The sequence below is a fragment of the Prinia subflava genome, chromosome Z, assembly GCF_021018805.1.
Source record: "Prinia subflava isolate CZ2003 ecotype Zambia chromosome Z, Cam_Psub_1.2, whole genome shotgun sequence".
Taxonomy (NCBI): domain Eukaryota; kingdom Metazoa; phylum Chordata; class Aves; order Passeriformes; family Cisticolidae; genus Prinia; species Prinia subflava.
The window spans coordinates 23,102,986-23,120,657 of record NC_086283.1 but is presented as its reverse complement, the minus strand read 5'-3'; the positions used below and the strand labels follow the sequence as shown (position 1 = coordinate 23,120,657).

At 47.7% G+C, this 17,672-nt stretch overlaps 1 protein-coding gene across 1 annotated transcript; it reads left to right on the top strand.

Annotated features, from left to right (window-relative positions):
* The first annotated feature begins 238 nt into the window (after window positions 1-238).
* Window positions 239-8,216, top strand: LOC134564016 (G-protein coupled receptor 83-like). The gene is made up of 4 exons (XM_063422593.1): window positions 239-1,131; window positions 2,746-2,871; window positions 4,491-4,624; window positions 5,121-8,216. The coding sequence occupies exons 1-4, from the start codon at window positions 754-756 to the stop codon at window positions 5,743-5,745; spliced, it is 1,263 nt and encodes a 420-aa protein (XP_063278663.1). The 5' UTR covers window positions 239-753; the 3' UTR covers window positions 5,746-8,216.
* Window positions 8,217-17,672: the final 9,456 nt, after the last annotated feature.

Below are 17,672 nucleotides of genomic sequence, written 5' to 3'. Positions count from 1 at the left end.
AGAGAAGAGCAGAGAGCACGAGAGGGAGATCATAGCACATCCACCCTCCATCTGTGTTTTGCTGCTCTCTGGATCTGCACATATCAGGCTGTGTTGCTGCCGCCGACGTGTGGGTTGTGATACACCTCAGGAAAAAGTGGGAAGAGATCTGCCATTGGCTCCTTCCTGTGCAGTGTGTCATCTGGCAGCTGTGTATATCACAGGGAACACAGGGACCACTCTGCTGCTGAGCAAAGCTGCTTCACTGAGTAGTCAGAGATACTTGGAGAGGGAAAAGCAAAGCAAAAGGCAGCCCTTGCTTTTTTGTTTCTGCCAAGCTCTGAAAACTCTTGGGAAACAGAAACCTGATGGATTAAGGACTGTGTGGAGAACCAGTAAAGCAGATTTCCAAGGATAAGTTGCAGATTGAAGAAGAACAGTGCCCAAAAGGAAATATTCACTAAGATTTCTTCCTTGGTGCAGAGAAAGTGTTTGGGGATCTCTGATATTTCAACCTCTGAACCAGCTTCTCTGTAGGGGACATATGGGACTTAAGAAGGGCAGCCGACAGGGAGCCTCTGAGGTGAAGCAGGCGTGTCCTGGGCACAGGCAGAAGGACCCGTTTATCAACTCTTTTCTCTAGTTTGCAATCATGGTGAAGATTTTTAAAATGCAAGTGTGTGTGTTCCCTCCTGCAACCATTGGCTTTAGCAGCTGAACTGGCAGAAGGCACTGACGAGTGTGTGGCTGGACCAGGGCTCTGTTGCCCCAGCCATGAGACAGCACACCTGGTTCCCCTTGCAGTACATTCCCAAGCCCTTCTGGAGAGCGGAGAACCACAACACGACCAACTTCTTCTCTGCACTGTATGGCTTCCCTAACCAGTCCTTCTTCCACAGTGACTTGAACCTGGAGGACCTGGGGGACTTTGATAGTGGAGCAAAGTATGAGGGTGAGTCCCAGAGCAGGACGGTGAAGGCGCTGCTGATTGTCGCCTACTCTGTGATCATCTGCATCTCTCTCTTCGGCAACATCCTGGTGTGCCACGTGGTCGTCAAGAACAAGAGGATGCACTCTGCCACCAACCTCTTCATCGTAAATCTGGCCGTTGCTGACGTGATGATCACCACCCTGAACACCCCCTTCACCCTGGTGAGCCCCGTCCAGCCGTGCCTGCTGGTGTCTGTGTGTGCCTGTCAGCTGTGTGCACTAGGGTTGAACGGGCTGGGACCAGGCTGGTATCCAGACTTATTTTTGCCCCCCTTCTCCTTTTGCCTTCTGGAGAGGGTGCAGTCATGACCCCCATCCCAAACACCCTCTGAGCAAGTGGAGGTGGGAGCTCATGCCCCCACCCCGCAGTCCATTGCACGAGTCACTCTGCTTCAGCTTTCCAGCTTGCCTCTGGGCAAGGCACAGATCTGGGAACCCTTTTTGCCTGTAGATGGGGAAGGAAGTGGGGACAAGTTTGACATGAGACAATCCAACTAATGGTTCGTTTCCTATGGAAACAACATGAACCAGGTCAGTCTCTGTGCAATATCTCAGGGAAGTGCTCGGGCTGTACTGAACAGCGTCGGTGGCATGTCCCTCCCAGACAGTGCTTCCTGGAGCTAATCATCCTTTTTTTTATTTTCAGTGACTAAAAAATACATGATATAAAATAACATTAAATGAATGAGATGGGAAAAATTAAAGATTAATTTCTTGCCCCACTGTCACACAGAATATAAATGCCATGTAAACCGGACTCTGCTCCTGGATTTGACCCAGCATTCCTGTTCAAAATCCTCCTGCTTCATCCCTGCCCCGAGTGCATTTCTGCCTTCTAGAAGTAGATGTCGAATCAGCTATTTGAATTCATCCTTTCTTAAACTGATGCTGTTTCTGTGGTGGGATTTCCCTGCCTTGCTCTGATGGGATTTGCATCCTATAATTTGTTCAGGGAGAGCCTGGTGCCCACTTGTGTGTTTGCGTACCAATAGTCACACACACTAGGCACGTGTAATTAAATTCCTATCAGCTCTCGCAGGAGCGAGCTTTACATCAGCTTCAGAGAATCCAGCACACTGCTCCGGTTCAGGGACAGTCAGTGCTGCAAGAGTCGCCCCTGTAGGGAAATTAATTAGATAAACTGAAAACAGATTAGCTAGTGTTGACTAATTGTCTGTGGACAGATGCTTTGTAATAAATATACTTTACTTCAAATTAGCTTAATCTGCAGCAAAATGAGTGACATTAATTTGTAATTAATATTACACAGTCAGGAATAACAAGGGAATGAGGCAATTTGGCACACTCTCCTCTGCAGAGAAGCCATCATCAGTAACACCTCTCTGGGAACAGGTGAGATGGATTCCATGGATTTCTCTCACTAAGTCTGGAGACCATGCAGCTTTCAGCAGCCACATGTCCAAAATCAAAATGTTTTCTGGGAGTCACCTACTGTGCCCTGCAGAGCCTCGTTGAGCAGAGCTAAGATTTCTTTACATGTTCCAAAAGGGCAATGGTAAATGTATGAATGTACACATGTACACAACATACACAGAGCACTGCTCAAGCCACTGGTTTGCCCAGTGCAGTAAATCTCAACCTCAGTTTGAGATCCTCTTGCACAGTCACTGTTTCCCAAGGAAAAACTGAGGATATAGCACCTCCAAAGCCTCAGGAAACTGTACTAAAGCACTTCTTCTGTACTGTGCACCGGGGAAGCCAATTTGCTTCTCTTCAGTTACTGCTCCTCTTAATCTGATGTTGTCTGTTCTTCAGGTGAGGTTTGTGAGCAGCACCTGGCTTTTTGGAAAGCTGATGTGTCATATCAGCCGGTTTGTTCAGTACTGCTCTGTCCACGTGTCTGTGCTGACCCTTGCTGCCATTGCACTGGACCGGCACCAGGTATGTTGAAGACACTGCCCCTATGTTTGCTAGAAAATAATGTGCAAAATACATAGTTGTTTCCTCCTCAAATCCCAGTACCTGGAAACCTGCACTGTCTTGAGACTCAGGGAACAGAGGGGAGAACTCTAGCTTTCATAGCAGTGGACAAAATACCCATGATTTTTACACTGAGGGTGATGAAATACTGCAAGAGGCTGCCCAGAGAGGTTGTGGTTAGCGGGAGTGCTCTGTCCTTGGAGATACTGAAAACCTCAGGAAGCCAGTGCTAGACAGCCTGGTCCACCCCTGCTCTGCCTGGGCCACTGGGCTCATGGACTCCCTGCTCTCCCCAGCCCTGCCTCAGAGCACAGCCCCACCAGCAGGGTGGGGATAAGTGCGGAATTCAAACATCAGCCAGCCCACACGTTCTCTCCACACAGATTCATGAGTCTGTCAGTTCTGACACTTGTCCATTCCTTGCCTAAGACTAGGAACTAGTAAGAACTATGTTAACTCATCCAGTCTAAGGCAAGAAATTCTCTCCTCCTCCAGCCCTGATACTTACCAGCCAGGAAAACCTTTCAGGTCAAGCAATGAGTACAGGCTGAAGGGTTTCCTTAAGAGAGTTTGTAATTTGTTCTTTAGCTGATGAGTGCTGGGAGGCCAAATCCAGCAAAGTGAGCTCTCAGGCAGGCTGGATTTCTTGCAGTGCTGGAGTCACTGTAACAGTTGCTACTGAAAAGCAGCTTCACGTGATAAATGATGTGGCTGGATGAAATTCAAAACAAGAACTAGCTCCACCTGGTGTCAGAGAATCACAGGGACTGCCAGAGCACAGATCAGCCACTTCTGTCTTTTTTTTTTTGCCACAAAGAGTTTGACAGTCTGCCTATTTCATGTGCAATACTACAGCTCCTGAAATCAAAGAACTTCGACAGTGATTAATTTTAATCAGTAGATTATGGGTTGATTGAAAGGCATGGCCAGGTATCAAGAAGTGTTTTTTTTTCGTTAAGGGCAAAACATACATGCCCTCAAATTCAGTGGAGTGGGTTCCTCTGGGCTGGGATGAACTAATATGGCCCAAGGAGACAAAGACAGAAGTGAGGAGATGTCCTGGACAAAAGAGAAACCAACACTCGCCTCTAAAAATATTGTTAATCCTGAGAAGTATCACAGCAGAGATATACTCTGGGGCAGTTGTACAACTTGATTAAGTAGGTATTTATAATGGGACTAGAAACAACATGCATAAAATACCAAAGACTTCATCAGCCAAATGATCATCTGGATGACATGATAGATCTATTTTTAATTATTGTTTCATTGCCTAATGTAATCCTCCATGGTGCATGCAGCTCAGCTGAGATCTCACCACTGTGGTCTCTGGAGTCCTGCTGATGGGTCACATCGAATGTGTGCTCTTTCTCTGCCCAGGCTCTGGGCCAGCAGTAACACCCAATATGTGCACAGCTCCATGCACTTTCCAGCTCTTGTGCTCCCTGAAGTCCTGTAAAGTGAGTCTCTGCCTTTTAACACTGAGGAGATGTGGAGTTGCTGCTGCATGTCACATGCAACATAGGGCTCAAAGAGTGACCAAGATGCTGTAGATCCTCAAGAGTCATTGTTCTCTGCAGGTGATCATGCACCCTCTCAAGCCACGCATGTCCACAGTGAAAGGAGGGATTTGCATCCTCATCATCTGGGTTATGGCCAGCTGCTTCTCACTGCCTCACGCCATTTATCAGACTCTGACGAGGTTTTATATTGGGTAAGACATTTACATATTTTTTGTTGTATGACGTTTGAAAAGCCCCAGAGAAGTCAAGGCCACACCCCTCCATCCATGTCATTAGAGCAGAAAGGGTGGTGAAACAGAGAAGTTCCCTTCCCATGGGTGCTGTGTCTGTCACAAAGGCACAATGAGCATTGGTGGAATTGCTTTCAGGTTGTTTCATTACTTGTTTTGGACTCAGAGATTCAACCATGTAATTTGGTGCAGGTACAGGGGAGAGGGTCTCCTCATCACCAGATGTCAATATGGATGAGTTCTTTCTTTTCCTGGGCATATGTTTAAGATAACCTTAATTGGAGCCAAAGGTCAAACCTAGAGTAAAATTTTCCATTGAGGGTGGCACCTGGCCATGACACCAATTGAGTTCTGCTACCTGTACCTGTACTGAAACTTGTCTGAATGTCTGAGGTATTTGTCCTCAAACGTGTGCAGCTAGTAGTGGAATTGAGAGCTCTTTCTCTTTGACCTTCAGAAACAGAACCATCCGGATGGTCTGCCTCCCCAGCTTCCCTCCTCCTGCTGATCTTTTTTGGAAGTATTTGGACCTGACTACATTTGTTCTCTTGTATGTCCTGCCCTTGCTTGTGATCTCCATCACATACACCATAGTGGCCAAAAAGCTCTGGCTGAGGAATGCCATTGGGGACCTCACCATGGAGCAGTACTACGCCCATCAGCGGAAGAAGAAGATGACGCTGAAGATGCTGATGGTGGTGGTGGTTGTGTTTGCCGTGTGCTGGTTTCCCCTGAACTGCTACGTGGTGCTCATCTCCTGCAGGGCCATCCACAGCAGCAACGCTCTGTACTTCGCTTTTCACTGGTTCGCCATGAGCAGCACCTGCTACAACCCCTTCATCTACTGCTGGCTGAACGAGAGCTTCCGCACGGAGCTCCGGTCCCTGCTGTGCGTGTGCCGGCGCAGGAGCATGGCTCAGGGGCACGCTCTGCAGCCCATCTCCCCGCTGTTCCAGCACACCAAGGCTGAAAACTGCCAGTACAAAAGAAGCAGCACATGCCAGAAGGCACAGACACCCTCCAAGAGGCACTCCACAAAGACAGACATAACCAGCGTGCAGCCGATTGTGGCAGAAAGCTGAACCCTTCATCTGACAGCTGGGCAGCACCCCATAGGGGATCAAAATCATGGGGATCAGCAAAATCATGGGGAAAACGGGTTGGGAAAGGGCTCTGGAGACCATTAAGTCAACCTTCTGCCCAAACCATTTGACTGGGTCATTCTGGACCTTATTCTCTCAGGTATCAAAATTCTCTAGGGATGAATTGCCCACTTGTGCACTCCAGAATGAGGGGTATTGAGTGAATTTTTCATTGGAACAGCCAGCAAAAATGAAAGTAATTATTTAACAGCACACGAAGCCTTTCATGGTCTAAGCAAACATGAGGAAGGTGCACTGGTTATACACACACTAGCTACCCACTGTGGCTTGGTGTAAAGCTGTTAGGGCTTCAGCTTTGTGAATTGACATTTCTGTGGCACAAAATCTAAATTATTTTCACTTTCAATAGTATTTTATTTTTCACCAGTCCTCAAGAAGTGTGTCCTTTGTGGCTTCCCTGCCAGCCTGGCAGCCCTTCCCCATTGAGTCAGCCTGTCTCCCTGTCCTGTAGTTATCCTGTGGGCAGCAGCAACCTTTCAGCAGTTACGGAACTGGGGGTTCTGCCTTTGTCTGAGGTGGAACCAGCATTGTGTTGGTTCTGTCACAACGCAATAAACCAGGTTTTCAACCCAAAATGCAGGAGATGGAAGAAGTTTAACCTGTAACGTGTAAATGGTCATGTGTTCCCTGCTCAGTTAAACTGAGCATCTGACAATGTGCCACAGCACTCATCTCAAGCAGAGATCCTTGTGTTCCAGCTACATCGCTGATGGCAGGGTGCACTAGCAGTGCTGCTCCTAGCCCAAACAGTGCCTCTGGAATGCAAGAGATAGCTGGGATTCCTGGGGATGTGGGTGCCTGACAGCTGGCAGCAGCAGCTGCTGCTCTGGGGGCTCACAGTGGAGCCAGCCACTGTGTTACAGGGCTGGGTTTCGGTCACTAGGGAGAGATACCCAGTGGGAGCACATGGCCAACTTCAGCCTATGGCTATGAAAAGCCACCAAAGTTGTGTTTCCCTCTTTCTCAGAAAGAATAATCAGTTTCTTCATGTCCATTCTGCCTTTGTGATGGTAAAGGCCTGAGCTTCAAAAGACAGTGAAAATGAAATGAGCTTCAGTCTTCCCTTGCAAGGTACTCTAAATTACACCACAGTAGCTGAGCATTTCTACCCAGACTGGTAGCATGTCACAGCTGCAAACCTGTGTGAAAGGCTGCTTAAATCTGGAAATCAAGATGCTTTGATGGGTACAAAAATATGTGACCTGAGAATGTATTTGTATTTCAAAAAGAAGTGGTGAAGGGGATGAAAGAGTAAGAGCAACACTAATCTTGCTTTTTCCTAAGTTATTGTGGGAAGGAGGAGGACAACAGCAGCTGGGACAGGGACAGGGATGTGGCATTGCTTGGGACACTGCAAGTCCAGCTGGCAATGACAGTGCTAAGGCTTCAGGTCTGTGCCCCCATCTGAGGCACAGTGATCTCTTTTCCTTCACATCTGCAGGAATTACTCTGCAGAGGATGTGCTATGGGGAGGAAACGGAATTAGAAACATCTCTTCAGAGAGCAAATACCCAAGGCTCAGGTATTGGCTCCGACTAGGTGAGCCTTCAATTTGGTCCAACTGGAGTGGAGTCCTGCCTGGAGCTGGCACCACAGAGGCAGTACTAAAACCTTTAATTCTGTGTTACAAGTAAATTACTGCATAAACCAGACATTAGTCCTAAGCTGGGTGTTTTACTGTCTGGAAAACTGGGAATCCATGACACTGGAAATGGTATTTTCCTAAAATTACTGTCTGGAGGTTTCTATAAACAAGATGTCTCTTTTTAAAAAACCAATCCAATCAAAAATGCAAATAAACATTGTTACTGTAACTTAATAAAACTTATTCAAGTGCTCTTCTCTTCACGTTGGAAAAAATAATTGAGCTTAAATAATGCAGTTTACGTGTATATCCCAGCCCTCTCCCAGAGAACTGTCAAACTCCTTACTCTGGACTAAATCAATCAGATTCTGTTCTTGCCCCTCATTCTTCAGCATGCCGGCTCAGCATCCCTCAGCCTTGTGTGAATGGATGGGTGGTGCAGGCCTAGGTCAAACCCACAGGCTGCCCGTCTGACCATGGCAGTAGGCAGACATCTCTCACCTGGCAACAGCTCTCCAAGGGACCGTATGCTCCCAGATAAAAAGCTGACATTGTTTCCTCATAGCACATCCCATGCTGACCCTTGTGCAGCAGCGCTTTCCTCAGTAGGAGTCTGCAGTCTGGCAACGTTGAGCTACCTTAAAAAACAGTGATTGTTTCTGTAAAAGTCTGGCAAACTTCCCCCTGATTATGCACAACCTCCCACCGGATGCTCATGCTTTAATACATGCTCTGTTAAAATATCTGTGTCGTTGTAATACACAAGATTTGATCCACCAATGTTCTTTGGGGGCTAACAGTCAAATAAAATACTGGTCCAGCACCCTCTCTCTCCTCTGGGTTTTGTGTAACTTTTGAGTTATGAAAAGGAGATGATATTCCCTCTTACAAGAGGATTAGCAAGAAAGCATAGACTGCTGTTGTTGGCAGACATAAATCCATGACCAAAACTTTTGTCTCCGTGAGTTTTGACTTCTTTCAGTATGAAAAGCCCTTTGCACAAAGAAGCACTGTGGTTACCCAGGTGAGGAGTCAGCCATGGATGTGCCCTGACTGCAAATGCTGTTTCATTACCATGTGCTTCCCTGCAGCTCATGCAGTCAATGGCTGGTTGCAGCAGCACTTTTTGCCTGGCACCTCGGTCTAGGCAGGAGCATGGGACACTTTGAGGTCCCCTTGAATTTAATTGTTATTCTCCAATAAACACTCCCATGAAGAGAAGATCGATTCCATGTGCCTTTCTCCCCAGTGCTCCTGCTGGGGTGCTCAGCCATCCCCTGGCTCCCTTCCCCTTGCTGGGGAACTCACGCTCTCCCTCACCTGACTGCAAGCAAACAGGGCAGGAACCATACACAGCAAGCCTGCTACAGCTGTGCCACATGTGAAAACTGGCCATTGAAGTCAGATTTGTTTGGAAGGGCTGCTCGGTAACAACATGTGCACTGTGATTGTGCCAGACCTGGGCTCGTTGGGCAAAGCTACAAGTAGGGCAGCAAGAGCTCCAGTAGGTAACTGGTCACCAAAGATTCTACATCAGTTTCCAGCTACACATCCACTGAAAACCAGCAATATGGCAAATACAGAACCCTGCAGCTACATTAAAAGAACCCTTTAGCGTCCAAAGTGTTAAAATCAGGTGACTACACCAAAAGAAGAGACTATTTTATTGCCCTCTCTGACGAGCTGTTTCTTATATCTCCTTTTGAAGAAAGTTTCCAAGCAGAATAATTAACCTGCAGCTGTGGATCACTTAACAATCCCCGATGAGCTTTGTGTAGCCCCACAGAGGGCTCACAGGCTTTTTGAGTCACTTCTAAATGATTAAAATGGAAGCTGTCAACCTGGGTTCACTTCAACATCGCCCAAAGCACTGTGGCACCCTCCGAATGTCTTCAATTTGAAAAATGGGGAGATGTAGGAATAGGAATGTGTAAGTCAAAGGAATGAGAAAGACATCCCTCCATGGAGGGTTCCTCTCACTTTGGCTTTAACTGTGGTGAGAAGACACCTAAGGGTTTGCTAATAGGGTGCTTTGCCCTCCAACACACAGTGTTGAATACGCCAGAGAGGTCACCCGAACTGATACTCAGTTTGGGATTGTTGCTACTGCCAAAGAGTCCAGTGCTCACTGTGCAGGAGGTAAGCTTGACAGTGAAGTAATTATTAGCTAGCTGAATAACTATTAAGCTGGTAAAACCAAGTTACTTGGTCTGACAGTATACTGCTGCTGTGGACTTTGGCCATTTTTAAAAATTTTGATCCCTGACTCAGGTGCAGGAATTGCGTCTTTTTAATGGTTTTTCCTTACAAGAGAAGTGTTAACTCACACAGTGTTATTGTTTGCACAGAGCTTGGTACAGCAGGTGAAGAAGAATGGGCCTCGTCTCCTACACACCAAAATGAGAAGCCATCCTTTTTTTTCCCAGAAGGACAGAATTCAGCTTTCTCAGGTGGAAAATCCTCCTCTGTGGCATCTGCACTGACCTCTAAATGATCCTGAATTCATTTTTATTTTTAATATTCTTCTGTCACTATGTGGACAAGAGTAAGTGGGCTTTGTATTGACACTCACCTCACGGAGACCTGGTGAGAAGCATCTCTACAGGATGAGTGTGGGCAAGGGGCTGGGTGTGGGCACTGCCACAAAGGGACAGGAGAGAGACTTCAAGCACAGGGACACTGCAGGAGCAGAATGGAGCCCGGAGGGGACTGAGCTGCTGGCGGCTTTTGGGAATGCTGAGGACCTGGAGGGTGGCGTGTGACACAGGCTGCATCCCATCCCATCTCTCACCCACTGTAAATCCAAAGGCTGGGAAGAGCGGCGTCTATTTTTTCAGCTGAAATGTGTGACGCTGAAGGTCTTGTGATTCTTTATAAGAACTACATGGCAAATAGGACTTTATACACATACTTTATACACCTGTGCTGGCTCAGGTGTGTTTCACCTGAGTTTGTCTGTGAAATGCAGGGATCGATGTCTCCAGTGGTTTCTTAATTCCTGGAGGTTTGCTTTGCAATTTTCCAGACCGTGAGGTGTTGAACCGACTTCTCACATGAGAAAGTGCCTCGACCTCTGCCCACTCAAACACGCCATAACCGGGATTCATCCTGTGGGGTTTGCCCTGCAAATTCCAGCTCACTCGGCTGCTCCTGTGCCAGAGGAAGTTTTGAGTTCAATAAGCAGGAAAACACACACGGGTCTCATTGCCACAAGCCGGCCCGGGGAGCCCAGAGCTGAGGTGCCGAATATCTGATGACCGGTGCCGACCGAGAGCCACCGGGAAGCGCCACAACAGCGCCGTTAATTGAAGAAAGTGACAGGAGAGGGCACGGGGGGAGCGGAAACGGCGGCGGGAGCAGGGAGTGGGCACCGGGAGAGCGGGAACGGCGGCGGGAGCAGGGAGTGGGCACCGGGAGAGCGGGAACGGCGGCGGGAGCAGGGAGTGGGCACCGGGAGAGCGGGAACGGCGGCGGAGCCGGGAGTGGGCACCGGGAGACCGGGAACGGCGGAAGCCGCCAGGGGGCGCTGTGGCACCGCCCCGCCGTCAGGGAGGCCCCACAGCCCCACAGCGCCCCCTGGCGGCCCGCCGTTCCCGCCCTGCCCGGACGAGGCGCCCTGAGGGGCCCGAGGGGGAAAAGGCCCCGGGACTGCCGGGACCGGAGCGGGCAGGGCCCGCCAGGGGTCCTCCTGAGCCGGGGAGGGGCCGCCGGGTTCGTCCCCAACCTCTCACCCTGGCGACGGCACCCAGCCCTCACCGGCTGCCGAGCTCGGCAGAGCTCCGAGGGAACGGGGGGTTTCTCAGAGAATTTGAAAAATCGTATCAAAATGGGATTCAGGGTTTGGGAAACACCGTACAGACCTGGGCACCGATCTGAGCCTCACAATCACCTGTTACAGGTGAGAAGAACGTGATATGTGGTAGAACGTGTGTGCATATTCCTGCCTGTCCGTGGGAGTTCACCTGCTGTTCCAGAGGCCCCAGGTGACGATAAACCAGGCACATTTGGGAGGTGGCACAGTGACACTGCAGTGTGGGGCACAGTGACACTGCTCGTGCCGATGCCGGTGCTGGTGGTCTGGAGCTGCGCTGGTGCCTTGGCAGGGACATCTTAGGCCTTGGACACAACGATGGCCAAGGAGTTTGGAGTCTCAGTTGAGAGAATGCAGTCAAAGAAACGAGATAAAGCAGCCTGAGCTCAGGCTCCAGCCACTGCCCCGAGCCCTGGGCTCTCAAGAGTGGCAGCACAGGCCGGCCAGGGAAGGGCAGCGATTGTGTCCCCAACACCTCCCTGACAAACCCTTTCTGGCAGGGGGCTGGGGGGCTGCAGGGGGACTGTGCCAGGGCTGTGGCACTCGCAGCCACACAAAAATAAGTAGAAGGTGGAACTGCCCGGACGCTGGCTGAACCACAAGTATGCACAGACACGCCCCATGCCCCCAGCTGGAACCACTGCCACAGGGAGGCTGTGGGCAGAGGAGATGTAACTCACAGCACACACTGGGATGGAGAGCTCTGAGTAAATGAACAAATAAAACACTTGCAAACAAGCCTCTTTGGGTGCCACTGCCACATTCCTACTGAGACTCAGGGCATTTCAGGATCCACTCCAAAATCCTTCGTTATTCATGTGTCTAAAAATAGGTCTTGACGACTCGCAGTGGTCAGCCAGAACAGACTAGCCAAATACCACTGATACACTGAACTTAAATCTCCAGACTCTTCCAAAAAAGACCAGGGAGGTGACAGATTTCCGGTGAAGCTGAACCAGATGTTGGGGGTGTCAGTTTTCATCCTCTGACATAATGCCTCCCCTTTCCACCTTATGATTTGGGAGTAACAGTGTTGCACCTAATATACATGAAAGCCCACAACTGAATAACACTTGCCCTGGGAAACCTAAAACAAACAGATGAATCCCCCTGATACTTCTCCCAGTCATTAATGTCTGCCAGAATATCATCACTGCTCTGAAGGCTGGTTTGACCAACGTGTCATCTTTTTTCTCCTTTTCTGCTCGTGAGTCAGCATCCTATCTTTCCTTCACTCTTCTCCTGAGTCTCCTGCAGTAGCAGAATCAGACTGTCAATAAAGCATTACTTGTTTCTGTGGCTTTCAGGGAGGCAATAAAGCCTTTCCTTGGCTGTGTAACTAAGTTCATCGAGCCAGTGGTACTGCAGCCGAGCGCAGGTTTTCTCAAGATGCCCCAGAGCCTCAGACAGCAGGTCAGCCTGGTGGGATCATGCACCTGAGGAGCCAGACAGACCAGCAGATGCCACTCAGTCTGAGGCAGTTTTAACCTAATCCTGTAGAGCATCATGCGCTGAGTACCCGTGGCCGTGAGCTAAAGGTTATTTATTGACTGCGTTACTGCCTACAGCATGTTACCCCGACACTGCAAAGTGTCAGTCTGGGTACAACTGGCTAAGTGAAATTCAAGGACCATTTGCCTTTCCCCATGTCCTCAAGAACTGGGCCTGGCCATATTCTGGGAGCCTCTTCCTGGGATTAGGGACATACTTTGGTGTTTTGCTCCCAGCTGAGGAGAGCTGGCTGCCATCCCAGGGCCCACTGCTGGGGCTGGAACGTAACATGATAATTTTGCTTCAATTGTCAAATTGTTGTGCTTCTTTTGAGCAGAATCCCCCTTCAGTCTCGCCCCAGGATTTGTTTGTTATTTCCTGGGAGTTATTTTCAGCCTGTTTTAGCCTATGCTGTTCGAGTCCTGGCTGTGCCCTCAGTCACCCTTATGCTGAAACACAACTTTTCTTTAGTGGACCTATTGGGCAGAAATGCCCAAAGCCAGGTACCCAGAACATGCAGTTTGTGATATCTTCAGCGTAGGGAACTCCTCCGATGTGTTCATGTTCCTGGTAATTAGTGTGTATGTATAAATGTCAGCTCAATTTTCTTGGTGATCTAGGTGTTTTAGATGAACTAAATTACCTCATTCTTTCCTGTGATAACAAATGTCTATCTGTCTGTTAAAACGTTTTTTGCCCTCTTTTCCTTGGCAATTTTCACCCTGAACTGCTGGAGACTTCAAAAGTCTGGCATTCAAAATGCAGAGAGCTCTGGTTTTTGTTCCCTGTATGACAATTTTTTTATAAGGCTGAAAAGAAGGGAAATTAGAACTTGGCAGGTGTGTTTAAAGAAAGCAAAAATCCCTTCAAATCTGAAACGAAGAATTACTCTTTTTCTGAAAACAGGCAGTTTTCTTTAGCACCTCTTTCTGCTATTTCTGGAAATATTAAGTGGAACACATAAACTTTTGCCTCTGGATAAAGAAAGATTCTAACTATAAACTTTTTGTGAATTTTTTACCTGCCTGAAACCTGAGCAAACACACAACAGAGAAGAGCCCCCAGAGGCACTGGTTGAAAAGGAGAACCTGTTCTCTTCAGCAGGCTGTTATTTCAGATTGTCTTCTGGAGATGATCATGATCTAAAACCACTGCGTGGGGTGAAGGAAGGGATCCCAGGGGTTCTGCTGCTCCTCTGCTACGAGATTTTAACCAGTTTCCCAAAATCCCTGAGATCATTTAGACAAAAGGAGGGAGATGACAGGGTTGAAAGAAGAGAGTCTGTGATGCCAGTGTGACAGCTGTCAGTCACACAAGACTTCCAGAGTGTTTTATGGAAAAGGCTAGTTTCACAGGAGATCCAGCCAGCAAAAGGATTTGCCAACTGCCATGGGAAAATAAAAATGTTTTAGCTTAAAGTACAAGCTAGCAATATCAATCTGAAATTGGAAAAATCTTGGATGAAAATATTTTAGCAAATTAAGAAGTATACCTTTTGCAATATTTTCTTATTGGAGACAACTTTCTGTTTGCATGCTTTTGTATGGAAATCGGCTGTGGTTGGCACAGGGCTGGCTGGTGTATTTCTGTCACTGGGACATGGACATCAAAGCAAGGGAACAATAATGGAACAGTATTTTCTTTCTTGTTTCCATTCCAGCTGTGTGTGCTCAGGCTGCTGCCCATGGCTATGTGGTTTGGAACCACCTGCAGACTCACATCACCAACCCCACTTTAAACCTTGGTTTAAAGGTTTGCTCATTAAGCTGATGAGTTCCTGAAGAAAGACCCTTCTCCTTGCCTGGTACTGATCAGGTTGTGTTCCTGCTTAGCAGAGCTGTCTCCTGGGAAGCTGCTTCCCCCTGGGCTACCTGAGCACCCTGGCTGAGGCTTGCCCCATCATCTTCCCATAGCCTGGACAGTGTTAAAGGTGTTGAATGTAGCACAACGAGGATTAGCAGTTTTAAGACTTTCAAACTTGGTTTTAATGCCTTCACTAATGAGCCTGACAGTCTGTAAGAATATGGGCAAGTCTCCTTTTAATTCCTCAGGGACCACTTGGTATTACAGTGTAAGCCACAGAAAGGTCTGGAATGTGAAATATAGACACTATGGGAAGAAAGAATTGTAAAACTAATGGTGATATTTTGCTAGGCCTGTAAGTTCAATGGGAGGTCCCCATGGCCTTTTACTACCAAGTTCTATGTTTTATGGTTTTAAAGTCTATTGGAGCAAATTGAAATCAGCTCTGGGCTGATCAGGGCTTGCAGGTACCACCCTTTCATGGGGCTTTGCAAAGAAGAGTAAATATTCATGAACTGATGCTTCTTGGCATTTTTCCCTGCCCAGTCATACCCAGAGGCTCTTCTCTGGTGTCACTAACTTTGTGTTAAGAATAATTACAGATTCTCTCCGTTTCTAGAAACTGAGATGTGAAGTCCAAGCCATATGAAGGAAGGAAGGAAGTTGTTCCTCGGCAGCTTTGTTCCTCGGCAGCTTTGTCTATGGTCATGATCTGTTTAACTGGTGCTCAGTCTGGGTAAATCACAGCTGGTGGAGAACAGCACAGCAGAGGCACTGAAGTGAGGCACTTGCTGCAGCACTGCAGGGGTTAGGTGCTGGTGAGACAGCAGTGGTCATAGCGATAAGCACAGCTCATTGGAAACTGGGAGGGTGTGTGGCAGCCAGGGAGATCTGTCAGATGAGGTTACGGCAGCCTGTTCTGGCCCCAGCTCTGAACTGCTCATGTCTTGGCACAGGACTTTTTTTTTTTTTTTTCTTTTTTTTTTTTTTTTTTTTTTCTTTTTTTTTTTTCTTTTTTTTTTTCTTTTTTTCTGAAGCAAGCAACGGTTTAGTTGTTTTCTAATACTTTTTGGTCTGGAAGTCTTGTAAGTACTTGCATGCTGCTTCCCATCTATCCCATCCCTTGAAGTGACTTTCCTGTAGTGGCACCTACTTCCCCACGTCTTTGGTGGGACCAAATCTTCTTCAGCTCCTCTCCCTCTGTCTTCTTTTCTGATGATTCTGAACTAGTCATCCTGGGCATAAAGCCATTGGGGGAGGAGGTCACAATGTTCCTGTGCAGTGATTAATGGGAAGTGTTCTTGGAGCAAAGAAGTGAGCTGACTCTTTAAAATAACATGCATCAAAGGAAAGAGCTTGCTGGTTGCTAATTTTTGAGGGATAGGCAGTATCCTCCCTCTGTGGGCTGATAATCCGGAATTGACTCACTGGCTAAAGTTGTATAAACCATCATATTTCTAAAGTGTTGCATTTCAGACCAGGGCTTAAAGGGCCAGGAGCACGTCTGGCTGACACCCTTAGGTGTATGTCACCATCCAGCTTGAGGGAACATTACAACATTACAACATTACAACGTTATAACAGGAGCAATCTCTAAAAGCTCCAGCCATCAAAAGCTGCCTCCCCAATTGCCCCCAATAATCCCCTCTGTTTTCCTATAAAAGCCATGTGCTTTGGAAAGAGGCAGTGTGCTTGGGAAGCCAGTAACTGGATAGGACACAGAAAAGAGATTCTCCTACCAGCGTGCTTGAAGGACTTGGTCAGGCAGACTCTCAGAGGGATGACAGTCACAGAATTGGAATGATCCTCACAGCTATGCGTAACCATGCAATTAAATCCTTGCCCAGCAAGTGGAAGGCTTCCTCCTTGGTGGGAAAAGCTCCTCCTGAGCTGAGGGGCTTTGGTCAGTGTACCTCCCTACTCTAAGGATACCCTTGCCTCCAGCAGTCACCTACATGGAAAGACTGTTTGAAGCCCCAGCCCTTCCTGTGGAAACTGTTCTACTTCAATGGTGTGTGTAAGTTAAAAATCATATAAAACAATAATTAGTTCCTCTGCAGTAAAGTAGGGAACTGCTCAGCTCTCTTCACCACCATCACCAAAGTCAGGGAAGATGCATCAGCTGCAAGTGGGGCTGAGCAGGCACTCACAACCCCATGAACATCCCCACAGGAGGCACTGAGGGACGGACACAGGAAGCACTGAGAAATGCAGTTTTTCACTGGAATGTACATGGTACCACAGGTCTGAGACACTGGCAAGGATCAACACTTGCTTTTCTAAGCCCACCTCCAGAGTTCCTCTCCTGCTTGTCCCAGCTTCATGGACACTTATCCACTAAGAGCGACATCTGGCAAGTTTGGCAGGGATAACCATTTGCGTTTGGTAAAATGGAAGCCTGGACTCTGCCCTGCATCCAGTGTTCAGCCTTTGCTATCTCCAGGCAGAGCCACCTGCAGGGAAAACAGATGGAGGAGCAGGGTTCCCATGCAGGGCAACACTCTTCAGTCTGTGCTGGCACCCTGTGTCCCCTCACTGTGCTCCAGCCAGGTGTCCCCAGGACCACCAACAGCCTGAGTGCTGCTGTGTGCTGCTCTTCAAACATGGAAAAACCATAAAGCAATTGAAAAATGATCAGGAAAGCCTGTCTTTCTTGGAGTCTTACCCAGTCTTCTGCAAATTACGCAACATGAATTAAAATGTTTTAAAATGATCCCAAAACTGCTATGAATTATATGTTTGGGTTTCTTGGTAGCCTGGGAATGGAAGGCTGCTGCAACCCCATTCTTCTATTGTTAATGCTATTTTAACTTTCACCTCTTAGGTGGAAAAAGCATTTTATGTCTTGAGTACTTCCTCTTGCACTGGTCATGCAGGAGTTGTGAATATTGGCGGTCTCATTAATTGTGCTTAGCCTTCAGCAACCAGACAGGCAGCTGACATGGGCTTTTGGCAGAGGAGTTTTGGGTGATAAAGTCATACTTTGGGCTACAGACAAAATAATTCTTTTAATGGACACATTTATTGGAAAATTCAACACATATCCAGAAGACAAGGAAAACTGCAATAGAGAAATAGTCTTCTCCAAAATAAAAATCTCTAACCATCAAAGGTACCTCTTTGGTGGCTTCTGATAATGCCAGTTTTCTGTTCTTC